The 15,136-nt window shown below is 52.7% G+C and overlaps 1 protein-coding gene across 1 annotated transcript in view; it reads right to left on the minus strand.

Annotated features, from left to right (window-relative positions):
- Positions 1-15,136, minus strand: part of ARID3C (AT-rich interaction domain 3C) — a 293,711-nt gene that overhangs the window by 754 nt on the left and 277,821 nt on the right. The window contains exons 3-6 of the mRNA XM_075343926.1: positions 5,772-5,955; positions 5,332-5,576; positions 2,986-3,252; positions 1,344-1,433 (exon numbers count right to left, since the gene is read on the minus strand). Coding sequence (XP_075200041.1) covers positions 1,344-1,433; positions 2,986-3,252; positions 5,332-5,576; positions 5,772-5,955 — 786 coding nt within the window. The remainder of the gene's footprint in view (positions 1-1,343; positions 1,434-2,985; positions 3,253-5,331; positions 5,577-5,771; positions 5,956-15,136) is intronic.

Genomic DNA, 15,136 nt, shown 5'->3' on the forward strand with positions numbered 1-15,136 from the left:
AAATTATACCGGAGAAACCAGAGATAAAAATAATAAATAAATATAATTAAAAAATAAACCAGAAATAATAATAATAATAATAATAATAATAAAAAATAACAATAATAATAACAATAATAAAAATAATCTTATATTTTTGCTAATATTATTACTTATATTGCTACTTTTATAATTACTTATATTAAAAATGTATATTAGTCTTATATAATAAACTTGAGAAAAAAATAATTATGATAATAATCTGGATAAAATAATAAACATAATAATAATTATAAACTTATATTATTACTACTTATATTATATATTATAATTTATATTTTATAATACATATATTAATTTTATAATATTATATATTACCGTACTTGTTATTGATAAACTTATATTATTATTCTATAATACTCTGGAAATAAATAATAAACTGGAACAAAATAATAATAAAACAAAACCTGGATAAAATAATAATTATTATTGTTCATAATTATCATTTTATGCATGTTTTTATTTTATTATTGTTTTACACATATTATTTATTTTTTTCTCCAGTTTATTATATAAGCAATTATATAAGAAGTAATAATAAGTAATAATAATTATTATTACTACTTATATAATTGCTTAAACTAAACTTATAATTATATAATAAACTGGAGAAAAACAAATAATAAACTGAATAAAAATAATAAATAAATAAATAAGAAAAAAATACATAAAATAGTAATAATAATCTGACATTATTACTAATATTACTACTACTTATTTATTATTATTATTATTACTCATATTATTACTAATTATATTATTACTTATATTAAATATATTATTATTATAAACTGGAATAAAAATATGAATTTACTAATTTAATAAAAACAAAAGAAAAACAATGGAATTAAAAATCATAACAATTGGAAATTTTATTGGATCCATTATTCTCCACTAAACTTTATAAAGAGCGGATGGTTGTCGTCTCGGATATTCCAGGACGGGGCGGCTGCGGGGAGGATGCACCGGTTACATGGGACTGCATCAACCTAAGTGGTGTCCGACCCCATATATAAGAGGCTGGGGGTCTATGCACAGAGCATTAACCCTTTATCGGCCACGTTGGCTTATTTGTGGCGGGTGCAGGCTAATGGTGGGGTCTATGAGCGGCAGCTCCACAGCTGTGGTGGTGGTGTGGAGATCACCGTGTCAGTCTGGGTGGTCCGCCGTGTTCCCACGGGTTAAGGAGCTGCCTGTCCAGACACCCGCTCTTGTGTTCATTACAATGGATTTTATCGCTCGCTCCGTCTCTCGCTGGAACTTATTGGATTTCCTGAAAGGACCGGAGAGAGGCGGCTTCTTACCTGCGTACACAACTCCATTTATTTCCATCGACATGTTGATGCTGCTAATGGTGGAGGCAGACAGGTTCATCGCCGTCTCTTGTCTGTCGTCTGGAGGAACACACCAAGAAGTGAGAGAGAAGTCAGCAAGGAAGGGCGGCGGCATGTGTGATTGTGGGGTGTATGATGGAGTATGTGTCCCCCGGCCTGTGATGATGGAGGGTATGTGTGATGATGGAGGGTATGTGTGATGATGGAGGGTATGTGTGATGGTGGAGGGTATGTGTGATGGTAGAGGGTATGTGTGATGGTAGAGGGTATGTGTGATTGTGGGGTGTATGATGGAGTACGTGTCCCCCAGCCTGTGATGGTGGAGGGAATGTGTGATGATGGAGGGTGTGTGATGATGGAGGGTATGTGTGATGGTGGAGGGTATGTGTGATGGTGGAGGGTATGTGTGATGATGGAGGGTATGTGTGATGGTGGAGGGTATGTGTGATGATGGAGGGTATGTCTGATGGTGGAGGGTATGTGTGATGATGGAGGGTATGTGTGATGGTGGAGGGTATGTGTGATGGTGGAGGGTATGTGTGATGATGGAGGGTATGTGTGATTGTGGGGTGTATGATGGAGTACGTGTCCCCCAGCCTGTGATGGTGGAGGGTATGTGTGATGATGGAGGGTATGTGGGATAGTGGAGGGTATGTGTGATGATGATGGAGGGTATGTGTGATGGTGGAGGGTATGTGTGATGGTGGAGGGTATGTGTGATGGTGGAGGGTATGTGTGATGGTGGAGGGTATGTGTGATGATGGAGGATATGTGTGATGATGGAGGGTATGTGTGATGGTGGAGGGTATGTGTGATGGTGGAGGGTATGTGTGATGGTGGAGGGTATGTGTGATGGTGGAGGGTATGTGTGATGATGGAGGATATGTGTGATGATGGAGGGTATGTGTGATGATGGAGGGTATGTGTGATGGTGGAGGGTATGTGTGATGGTGGAGGGTATGTGGGATAGTGGAGGGTATGTGTGATGATGATGGAAGGTATGTGTGATGATGGAGGGTATGTGTGATGGTGGAGGGTATGTGTGATGATGGAGGGTATGTGTGATGGTGGAGGGTATGTGTGATGGTGGAGGGTATGTGTGATGGTGGAGGGTGTGTGTGATGGTGGAGGGTGTGTGTGATGGTGGAGGGTATGTGTGATGGTGGAGGGTATGTGTGATAGTGGAGGGTATGTGTGATAGTGGAGGGTATGTAGGATAGTGGAGGGTATGTGGGATAGTGGAGGGTATGTGTGATGATGATGGAGGGTATGTGTGATGATGGAGGGTATGTGTGATGGTGGAGGGTATGTGTGATGGTGGAGGGTATGTGTGATGATGGAGGGTATGTGTGATGATGGAGGGTATGTGTGATGGTGGAGGGTATGTGTGATGGTGGAGGGTATGTGTGATGGTGGAGGGTATGTGTGACGGTGGAGGGTATGTGTGAGAGTCTCTATAATGTACAGTATGTAGTGAGTCTCACGTATGTATTACATCCTCCTGTGATGAGATGTGTGATGAGATGTGTGATGAGATGTGTGATGAGATGTGTGATGAGATGTGTGATGAGATGTGTGATGAGATGTGTGATGGTGCTTGGGGCGTCTGTACCTCGGCTGTTGACCTTAATCTTCATGGGCATGTGTGCCGCCATGGCCAGCAGATTGTGCTGTAGCGCGTGCTGCATCAGCCTCTGCTGTTCCTCCGCCATCATGGCCATCTTCTTCTCGGGCGGTTCCCCAGATTCCAGCTTCTCCCGGAGTTGTTCCAGGGCTGCGGCCTGCATCACGTGTACGGCCTGTGCCGCTGCGTGGTGTCCGGGCAGAGCTACGGGGATGCTGATCCGGTGCGGAGGGACCGCGGGGTGCAGGCCGTCCTCTGACGGAAGACAGCGAGCAGTAAGATCAGGAAAAAGCCATGACAAGTGGCCTACAACAGCCACGAGAGCAACTGCTACATGACAGGGACACACGGCAACAAGACGACCGCAAGGAGGACACACGGCAACAAGACAACTGCCAGGAGGACACACGGCAACAAGACGACCGCAAGGAGAACACACGGCAACAAGACGACCGCAAGGAGGACAGACGGCAACAAGACGACCACAAGGAGGACACACGGCAACAAGACGACCACAAGGAGGACACACGGCAACAAGACAACTGCCAGGAGGACACACGGAAACAAGATCACTGCCAGGAGGACACACGGAAACAAGACAACCGCAAGGAGGACACATGGCAACAAGACGACCGCAAGGAGGACACACGGCAACAAGACAACTGCCAGGAGGACACACGGCAACGAGATCACTGCCAGGAGGACACACGGCAACGAGATCACTGCCAGGAGGACACACGGCAACAAGATCACTGCCAGGAGGACACATGGCAACAAGACGACTGCAAGGAGGACCCACTGCAAGAAGACGACTACCAGGACGACACACGGCAACAAGACGACCGCAAGGAGGACACACGGCAAGAAGATCACTGCCAGGACACACGGCAACAAGACGACCGCAAGGAGGACCCACAGCAACAAGACGACCGCAAGGAGGACACACGGCAACAAGACGACCACAAGGAGGACACACGGCAACAAGACGACCACAAGGAGGACACACGGCAACAAGACGACCACAAGGAGGACACACGGCAACAAGACGACCGCAAGGAGGATACACGGCAACAAGACAACTGCCAGGAGGACACACGGCAACAAGACAACTGCCAGGAGGACACACGGCAACAAGACGACCGCAAGGAGGACACACGGAAACAAGATCACTGCCAGGAGGACACACGGAAACAAGACAACTGCCAGGAGAACACACGGCAACAAGAAAACTGCCAGGAGGACACACGGCAACAAGACAACTGCCAGGAGGACACACGGAAACAAGATCACTGCCAGGAGGACACACGGAAACAAGACAACCGCAAGGAGGACACATGGCAACAAGACGACCGCAAGGAGGACACACGGCAACAAGACAACTGCCAGGAGGACACACGGAAACAAGATCACTGCCAGGAGGACACACGGAAACAAGACAACCGCAAGGAGGACACATGGCAACAAGACGACCGCAAGGAGGACACACGGCAACAAGACAACTGCCAGGAGGACACACGGCAACGAGATCACTGCCAGGAAGACACACGGCAACGAGATCACTGCCAGGAGGACACACGGCAACAAGATCACTGCCAGGAGGACACATGGCAACAAGACGACTGCAAGGAGGACCCACTGCAAGAAGACGACTACCAGGACGACACACGGCAACAAGACGACCGCAAGGAGGACACACGGCAACAAGATCACTGCCAGGACACACGGCAACAAGACGACCGCAAGGAGGACCCACGGCAAGAAGACGACCACAAGGAGGACACACGGCAACAAGACAACCGCAAGGAGGACATACGGCAACAAGACGACCACAAGGAGGACACACGGCAACAAGACGACCGCAAGGAGGACACACGGCAACAAGACAACTGCCAGGAGGACACACGGCAACAAGACAACTGCCAGGAGGACACACGGCAACAAGACGACCACAAGGAGAACACACGGCAACAAGACAACTGCCAGGAAGACAAACGGCAACAAGACGACCGCAAGGAGGACACACGGCAAGACGACGACTTCCAGGACGACACACGGCAAGAAGACGACCGCAAGGAGGACACGTGGCAACAAGATGACAGTCAGGAGGGACAGAAGGGCAACAAGACGACTGCCAGGAGGGACAGAAGGGCAACAAGACAACTGCCAGGAGACAGACGGGCAACAAGACGACTGCCAGGAGGACACACGGCAACAAGACGACTGCCAGGAGGGACAGAAGGGCAACAAGACGACTACCAGGAGGACACATGGCAACAAGACGACAACCAGAGTTAGATAGGCTACGAAGCTGCCGGGGATGGCGTTGGTACCCACCTTTCTTTATGATTGGCATCTGGCTGATTTGGGGTCCGTTGTGGGATGGGACTGCCAGGGTCGGCATATTCATTTTTGGGGACGTCAGGACATTTGGGGTCCCCACAGGTGAGTAACTGAAGAGCCCTGAGCCGAAGCTTTGTCTCCGTCCCTCTCTCCTGTTACTGTCGATGGCGGCCTGCAGCTCTCCTGGGGAGCTGAGACCCCGCTTCTCACATTCATAGGGATACAGGTACTTCATGTATCTAAGCAGAAGGAGGGGAGCGGTTTAGTATCGGGCCGCACAGGCCTACACCCACCATTATCCACCGGAGAAGACCCCAGTAAACCTCTTCAATCACCGTGGAAACACAATGCTAAATTCTTTAGTGTGTTTTCATTCTCCCCCACTTTCCCACCCTGTGATGAGGAGGTGATTGTCAGCTCTTGGGGCGACTCACTGTGTTCTCAGGGTGAAGGCGGCGCTGGTGATGGACGTGGGGAGGCTCAGGCCCTTGGTGATCTCCCTCCAGATCTTCTTGTTGATCACTTCCACCAGTCCGCCCTTCTCCGTCACCAGTCTGTACAGTGTGTACAGGTCCAGCACTTGTTTCGCCATTATGGGGATCCGATTCACCGGCGTCCCTGCGAGCGAAACCAGAACGGATGAGATTAGTGACACGCAGAGGTCAAGGGTGAAAGGTCAGAAAAACAAAACAAGCACTATTAAACTCTTAAAGGGGAGGTCCATCGGGTTTAAAAGATCTGATTAATACAGCAGGACCCCCCCCCCCCCACATGAGCACAGGGACCACCGGCCCAATGACGGGACCGTCTGGCGGGTTAGGTGGAATATTTCTGCAGCTGCCATCGCTACGTCCTGCACCTTCACGATTCACCCGATATCCTGCGCCATTTAGGCTGATATTGACAGCATAACGGTTTTCGTAGCCCCACTTATGACAGGACGTGAAGGGTTAACTGTCCGTCACTCAGTGGATGATGCGGAGAGCAGCGGCGCCCGCAGTGATGGACGCCTCCGCTTCTCCGGCGCCCGCAGTGATGGACGCCTCCGCTTCTCCCCCCGCTCTCAGCTGATCATCTCCGATCCTCGTCTTTCACCGAAGTGTCTGACCTGCGATATTAACCTGCGCTTCTCCTGAGTGGATTCAGGAGGAGGGTGATCAATACCCGGGGAGACAACAGAGGACAATAACGGGGCACGATTGCTCCGGAACCGCTGATCTGACCCCGGTGGTGACCTCTGGACCTGGAGGATCTGTAGGGTCAGGATGGAGCCAACATGATGGCGACAAACGGGAGACAACGAAATAACCGTCCACGGGGGTCAGCGATGGCCACAGAGGCAGGCAGTGCCCACGGCTCAGAGCCACAGAACGCACCCCCACAAGATCGGATACGAGAAAACCACCTATCACGTGTGGTACTGTCCACAGAGCCGCGTATCTAATCCTCTCCTGTGTGATACTGTCTGCTGAGCTGTGTATCTAATCCTATCCTGTGTGATACTGTCTGCTGAGCTGTGTATCTAATCCTCTCCTGTGTGATACTGTCTGCTGAGCTGTATATCTAATCCTATCCTGTGTGATACTGTCTGCTGAGCTGTGTATCTAATCCTATCCTGTGTGATACTGTCTGCTGAGCTGTGTATCTAATCCTCCCCTGTGTGATACTGTCTGCTGAGCTGTGTATCTAATCCTCTCCTGTGTGATACTGTCTGCTGAGCTGTGTATCTAATCCTCTCCTGTGTGATACTGTCTGCTGAGCTGTATATCTAATCCTATCCTGTGTGATACTGTCTGCTGAGCTGTGTATCTAATCCTATCCTGTGTGATACTGTCTGCTGAGCTGTGTATCTAATCCTCTCCTGTGTGATACTGTCTGCTGAGCTGTATATCTAATCCTATCCTGTGTGATACTGTCTGCTGAGCTGTGTATCTAATCCTCTCCTGTGTGATACTGTCTGCTGAGCTGTATATCTAATCCTCTCCTGTGTGATACTGTCTGCTGAGCTGTGTATCTAATCCTGTCCTGTGTGATACTGTATGCTGAGCTGTGTATCTAATCCTCTCCTGTGTGATACTGTCTGCTGAGCTGTGTATCTAATCCTCTCCTGTGTGATACTGTCTGCTGAGCTGTGTATCTAATCCTCTCCTGTGTGATACTGTCTGCTGAGCTGTATATCTAATCCTCTCCTGTGTGATACTGTCTGCTGAGCTGTGTATCTAATCCTCTCCTGTGTGATACTGTCTGCTGAGCTGTGTATCTAATCCTGTCCTGTGTGATACTGTATGCTGAGCTGTGTATCTAATCCTCTCCTGTGTGATACTGTCTGCTGAGCTGTGTATCTAATCCTGTCCTGTGTGATACTGTCTGCTGAGCCGTGTATCTAATCCTATCCTGTGTGATACTGTCTGCTGAGCTATATATCTAATCCTCTCTGCTGCCCCCCACCTCAGATCATCCCCTGATGCCCCCCACCCTGGATCATTCCCTGCCCCCCGAATCATCCCCTGCTGCCCCCCACCCTCAGATCATCCCCTGACCCCCTCCTGGATCATCCCCTGCTGCCCCCCACCCTCAGAACATCCCCTGCTGCCCTCACCCTCAGATCATCCCCTGCCCCCTAAATCATCCCCTGCTGCCCCCCACCCTCAGATCATCCCCTGCCCCCTGGATCATCCCCTGCTGCCCCCCACCCTCAAATCATCCACTGCTGCCCCCCACCCTCAGATCATCCCCTGCCCCCTGGATCATCCCCTGCTGCCCCCCACCCTCAAATCATCCACTGCTGCCCCCCACCCTCAGATCATCCCCTGCCCCCCGAATCATCCCCTTCTGCCCCCCACCCTTGTCATTACGCAGGTGCCTGTAGAGGACAATGCCCTGTGATCTCTGATCGGGGAAGGTTGGGGACCCCACATAGTGATATAGAAAAGACCCCCAACTTTATCAGCAACTCTGCAAACTGCGCCACTAACTCCAGAGGAACTCCGCCAACTCTGTGCCTCCCGCGGCGGTCGGGCAGGATCCGCGTCCCCTCCCCCTTGCAGTGATTTTCACCTGTTATCCGGTAACGATTCCATTGCGCGGCCCGCCCCTCCCCCGCTCGTCCATACATTGATTTCCATTGTGGATGTGATTTATAGATGGCGACTTGGTGAGAAGAGGAGAAGCAGGCGCGGGCTGTGATACGATACAGATTGGCGGGCTGTGGGTATCGATCCGGTGATGGATGCCCCCACACTGCCTTCACTATGAAGTCCGCTCCTTTCTCTCCTGACGCCGGCGACACTAACCGAGCGCAGAAATAATGGAAGAAAGGCACGAAACCGCGGAGAAAAATGTAATGTGTCTGGCCGACAACCAATATCTGTGAGGGCCGGGGAGGACTGGTAGGCCCAGGAGGTGGATCCACTGGACCGAGCACCCACCTGGAGGGCAGGGTACACGGCAGCCGGAGCACAGGCGTGGCAGGAACGGGAAGAACCAGGTCACCAGGGTCATGGAGTCCCATAGGACAGTACAGGAACAGGTGCAGGTACCAAAGACAGGACCAGGTCACCAGGGTCATGGAGTCCATAGGACAGTACAGGGACAGGTGCAGGTACCAAAGACAGGACCAGGTCACCAGGGTCATGGAGTCCATAGGACAGTACAGGAGCAGGTGCAGGTACCAAAGACAGGACCAGGTCACCAGGGTCATGGAGTCCCATAGGACAGTACAGGAGCAGGTGCAGGTACCAAAGACAGGACCAGGTCACCAGGGTCATGGAGTCCCATAGGACAGTACAGGACCAGGTGCAGGTACGAAAGACAGGACCAGGTCACCAGGGTCACGGAGTCCCATAGGACAGTACAGGAACAGGTGCAGGTATCAAAGACAGGACCAGGTCACCAGGGTCATGGAGTCCCATAGGACAGTACAGGAACAGGTGCAGGTACGAAAGACAGGACCAGGTCACCAGGGTCACGGAGTCCCATAGGACAGTACAGGAACAGGTACAGGTACCAAAGACAGGACCAGGTCACCAGGGTCATGGAGTCCATAGGACAGTACAGGAACAGGTACAGGTACCAAAGACAGGACCAGGTCACCAGGGTCATGGAGTCCATAGGACAGTACAGGAGCAGGTGCAGGTACCAAAGACAGGACCACGTCACCAGGGTCATGGAGTCCATAGGACAGTACAGGAGCAGGTGCAGGTACCAAAGACAGGACCACGTCACCAGGGTCATGGAGTCCATAGGACAGTACAGGAGCAGGTACCAAAGACAGGACCACGTCACCAGGGTCATGGAGTCCATAGGACAGTACAGGAGCAGGAGCAGGTACCAAAGACAGGACCAGGTCACCAGGGTCATGGAGTCCCATAGGACAGTACAGGAGCAGGAGCAGGTATCAGGAGCAAGGACAGGACCAGGTCACCAGGGTCATGGAGTCCCATAGGACAGTACAGGAGCAGGAGCAGGTACCAAAGACAGGACCAGGTCACCAGGGTCATGGAGTCCCATAGGACAGTATAGGACCAGGTGCAGGTACCAAAGACAGGACCAGGTCACCAGGGTCATGGAGTCCCATAGGACAGTACAGGAGCAGGAGCAGGTACCAAAGACAGGACCAGGTCACCAGGGTCATGGAGTCCATAGGACAGTACAGGGACAGGTGCAGGTACCAAAGACAGGACCAGGTCACCAGGGTCATGGAGTCCATAGGACAGTACAGGAGCAGGTGCAGGTACCAAAGACAGGACCACGTCACCAGGGTCATGGAGTCCATAGGACCGTACAGGAGCAGGAGCAGGTACCAAAGACAGGACCAGGTCACCAGGGTCATGGAGTCCCATAGGACAGTACAGGAGCAGGAGCAGGTATCAGGAGCAAGGACAGGACCAGGTCACCAGGGTCATGGAGTCCCATAGGACAGTACAGGAGCAGGAGCAGGTACCAAAGACAGGACCAGGTCACCAGGGTCATGGAGTCCCATAGGACAGTACAGGAGCAGGAGCAGGTATCAGGAGCAAGGACAGGACCAGGTCACCAGGGTCATGGAGTCCCATAGGACAGTACAGGAGCAGGAGCAGGTACCAAAGACAGGACCAGGTCACCAGGGTCATGGAGTCCCATAGGACAGTATAGGACCAGGTGCAGGTACCAAAGACAGGACCAGGTCACCAGGGTCATGGAGTCCCATAGGACAGTACAGGAGCAGGAGCAGGTACCAAAGACAGGACCAGGTCACCAGGTTCATGGAGTCCATAGGACAGTACAGGGACAGGTGCAGGTACCAAAGACAGGACCAGGTCACCAGGGTCATGGAGTCCATAGGACAGTACAGGAGCAGGTGCAGGTACCAAAGACAGGACCACGTCACCAGGGTCATGGAGTCCATAGGACCGTACAGGAGCAGGAACCAAAGACAGGACCAGGTCACCAGGGTCATGGAGTCCCATAGGACAGTACAGGAGCAGGAGCAGGTATCAGGAGCAAGGACAGGACCACGTCACCAGGGTCATGGAGTCCCATAGGACAGTACAGGAGCAGGAGCAGGTACCAAAGACAGGACCAGGTCACCAGGGTCATGGAGTCCCATAGGACAGTACAGGAGCAGGAGCAGGTACCAAAGACAGGACCAGGTCACCAGGGTCATGGAGTCCCATAGGACAGTACAGGAGCAGGAGCAGGTACCAAAGACAGGACCACGTCACCAGGGTCATGGAGTCCCATAGGACAGTATAGGACCAGGTGCAGGTATCAGGAAGCAGAGACAGGACCAGGTCACCAGGGTCATGGAGTCCCATAGGACAGTACAGGACCAGGTGCAGGTATCAGGAAGCAGAGACAGGACCAGGTCACCAGGGTCATGGAGTCCCATAGGACAGTATAGGACCAGGTGCAGGTACCAAAGACAGGACCAGGTCACCAGGGTCATGGAGTCCCATAGGACAGTACAGGAGCAGGAGCAGGTACCAAAGACAGGACCAGGTCACCAGGGTCATGGAGTCCCATAGGACAGTACAGGAGCAGGAGCAGGTATCAGGAGCAAGGACAGGACCAGGTCACTGGGGTCACAGCGGACTTTCAGGCAGTAATACAGGAACAAGAGGACCTGAGCACCTAGCTCACAAGACAAGGCATAGAAAGACAAGCGCTGATCAGGCCCCGCCCACATGGAAGGCCAGTCTTATATACCCAGCACAGCCTCAGGTCATTTCCTGTTGCAGCAGTGCTGGGGCTATAAGACCAGGTGAGCGGGCGCGGCCTGGTCCTATACAGAACATTAGTCAGAATTAGACTCCTGAGACCAGGAACAGGACTCTGGGGAGCAAGAGCGGCAGCCATGACCGGTGGACACGTGGACTGGATCAGTGGGTAAGGAGCGCTGCTGGGACACCGGGAGCGTGACAGTACCCCCCCTTGAAGCCCCCCTCTCCACAGCTGGGACATGAAGGCACACCGAAGAGAGGCAGCAACATACTCCTGGGACAACCAGGCCCGGGCCTCAGGACCACAATCCACCAGGAAGGACTGCTTACCCCGGACCGTTTTCATGGCCACTATGTCCCGTATCAGGGAACCCATGTCAGCGGCAAGGGAGGCAACGGAAAGAGAAGGACAGTCAGAAGCAGGACTGGAATCTTGGACGACCGGATCGAGCGTCTCAGACCGGGTACAGGACAGTGTCTCATCCTCAGAAGCCGGTGGACTCAAAGTCTCAGATGCCTGGGGCGGTGGAACATCGCTGGATAGCGTCGTCTCTTCTTCAGGATCCTGCAGCTTGACTGAGTCAAGTGCCAGGGGCTGAGGAACAGGCTGCAAGCAGGTTTCATGGCACAAGGGACTCCAGCGGGTAATAGCGCCAGAGCGCCAACTAATAACAGGGTCATGGAGTTTCAGCCAGGGCAGGCCCAACAGGAGCTCAGGAGCCATCCTCGGGATCACATAGAAGGCAATGGTCTCTGTATGCGAAGTGCCAACCTGGAGGTCCACGGGCTCGGTGGCATACTGGACAGGTTCGTAGAGCGGTTTGCCGTCTACGGAGGCAAACCAGAGGGGCTTGTTCAGCGGAGTGACAGGGACCTGGTATTTGTCTACCGTGGCCTGGTGGATAAAGTTGCCTGCTGCCTCGGAATCGATGTGGGCCTCTGCCGAAAACCGGGTCCCCTCTGTCGTCACCTGAACAGTCTGTTTAACTGTGACTGAAGGGATTCCGGTGGCAAGGGTGGCGGTTCCCACCATCCCTTGGACCTGGGGTCTACCAGGTTTCTCAGGGCATGTTCGAAGCATATGTGACCCGTCTCCACAATAGAAGCACAGGCCCCGGGCGAGCCGTTCTGCACGGCATTGCATGGCTTGGGTCAGACGGTCCACTTGCATGGGTTCTGGTGACGATTCGCAGAAAGGCAGAGACGAGGGTGCGGTAGGTTTCTGTGGGGGCAAGACGTGGCGAGATGGTCACATCTCCCGGACTATCTCCTGGGCACGCTCCAGAAAACGGAGGTCAATCCGGGTGGCCAGGGAAATCCAAGCGTCCAAGGTGCGTGGAACGTCACGGCCGGCGAGTTCGTCTTTAATACGACCAGAGAGACCCTCCCAAAAGGCCGCCATTAAGGCCTCATTGTTCCAGCCCAGCTCCGAAGCGAGCGTGCGGAACTGTATGGCATACTGGCCGACTGTTTGGGTCCCTTGGCGTAGCCGGAGGAGCGTAGAGGTCACTGCGGTAGTTCGTCCGGGTTCGTCGAAGGTGCTCTGGAAGGCTCGTAGGAACTCCTGGATATCGGTGGTCATCAGGTCCTCGTTCTCCCACAGGGGGTTAATCCAGGCCAGGGCTTCACCTTCCAGGTGTGACATCAGGAACGCCACCTTGGCCTGGTGTGAGGCGAACAAGTGCGGGAGCAACTGGAAGTGCAAGGAGCACTGGTTCAGGAAGCCGCGGCAGGACTTGGGATCCCCTGCGTAGCGAGGCGGAGCAGCAAGGCGAAGTTGCGAGGCCATGGAGACAACTGGTTCGGACCTGGAGACTGGTTGCTGCGTGGACTGAGACGAGGCGGCGGTCTGCAGCGCATATAACTGGTGGTCCACGGACATCATGAAATTCAGCTTCCGGTTCAGGGTTTTGCGCTGTTGCTCAGCCAGCTCCTGGCGCAGCTCAGCCAGCTCTGATTTCTGTGCTTCAGCGGGATCCATGGCCTGTGCTACAGCGGGATGCATGGCCTGATCATACTGTGAGGGCCGGGGAGGGCTGGTAGGCCCAGGAGGTGGATCCACTGGACCGAGCACCCCACCTGGAGGGCAGGATACACGGTAGCTGGAGCACTAACGTGGCAGGAACGGGAAGAACCAGGTCACCAGGGTCATGGAGTCCCATAGGACAGTACAGGAATAGGTGCAGGTACCAAAGACAAGACCAGGTCACTAGGGTCACAGCGTACTTTAAGGCATACCTCCCAACCGTCCCGGATACAGCGGGACAGTCCCTCTTCTGAGCCTTTGATCCCGGGTCCCGCCCGTGAGGCTGATTGTCCCGTGGCTCCACCCACCCACTGTAGCCCCGCCTCGCTGTTTCTCCCTTCTATTCATTACAGAGTCGAGCGCGCACCTTGAAACTCCTGTGACTGCTGCTGAGGTATGAATCACCCCCTGCAGCAGAGCGACCCCCTGCAGCAGAGCGATCCCCCTGCACCAGAGCCGACCCCCCCCCCCTCCCCCAGAGCCGACATCCCCAGCCCGGAGCTTCCCTGCAGTTGTTCTCTGACTCCCCGTGTGCGGCTTCTCACTGCTGCAGACACACGGGGAGTCAGGAAGCTGAGGAGACCGTGCAATCAGCACTTCTCTCTCCTGCAGATAGCACTGGCCAGTAATAACCTATGCAGAGTGACATCTGCAGGCTTCTATTAGCTTACCGATCAGTGGTCTCCTGCCTGTGGAGCTGCTGGGTCCTAGCTTCCCAACAGCTTCAGCTCTGCTTTATCCTGGCTCCTCTACCAGTTAAAGGGAAACTGTCAGCAGAAATTTCACAATGAAAGTAATAGATTCCCCTCTGCAGCTCCTGGGCTGCTTCTAGAAAGGTTCCTGTTGTTATTGTGCCCCCTTTGAGACCTACAAAAATACTTTATTACCTTTTTGTATGCAAATGTGTTTTTATGGTCACGGGGGCGGGCTGTCTGGCGTCCGTTATTCCCCCTCCTGCCGCTTTACGCAGTCCCCCATTGCTCATTTACAAACACAAGGACGCCTTCCTCATGTAACTGTCCTCCCGAAGTTTTGCGCATGTGAACGCTTTTTCAGGTGATTGCGCAGGTGCGAGATTATGGGCGGCGCTGTGATTACCGCTTGCACGAGATTATGGGCAGGTACTTGGATGACTTTGCTGATGACAATCACAGCGCCGCCCATAATCTCGCGCCCACGGTAATAGGTAACATGGTTCATATGGACAGTGGTTGCGCATAACGGTGGAGGCAGAGTGAGAAGCGTGGGCACGAGATTATGGGTGGGTACTTGGATGACGCTGCTGATGACAATCACAGCGCCGCCCATAATCTCGCGCCTGCGCAATCACCTCAAAAGCATTCACACTTTGCACAGTGCTTACTCCCGCGAGAGTGGCACTGGGCATGCACAAAACTTCAGGAGGACAGTTACATGAGGAAGGCGTCCTCATGTATGGAAATGAGCAATGGGGGACGGCGTACAGCGGCAGGAGGGGGAATAACGGACGCCAGACAGCCCGCCCCCGTGACCATAAAAACAGATTTGCATACAAAAAGGTAAGACTTCATAAAGTATTTTTTTAGGTCTCAAA

This window comes from Anomaloglossus baeobatrachus, chromosome 1, assembly GCF_048569485.1.
Source record: "Anomaloglossus baeobatrachus isolate aAnoBae1 chromosome 1, aAnoBae1.hap1, whole genome shotgun sequence".
Lineage (NCBI taxonomy): Eukaryota > Metazoa > Chordata > Amphibia > Anura > Aromobatidae > Anomaloglossus > Anomaloglossus baeobatrachus.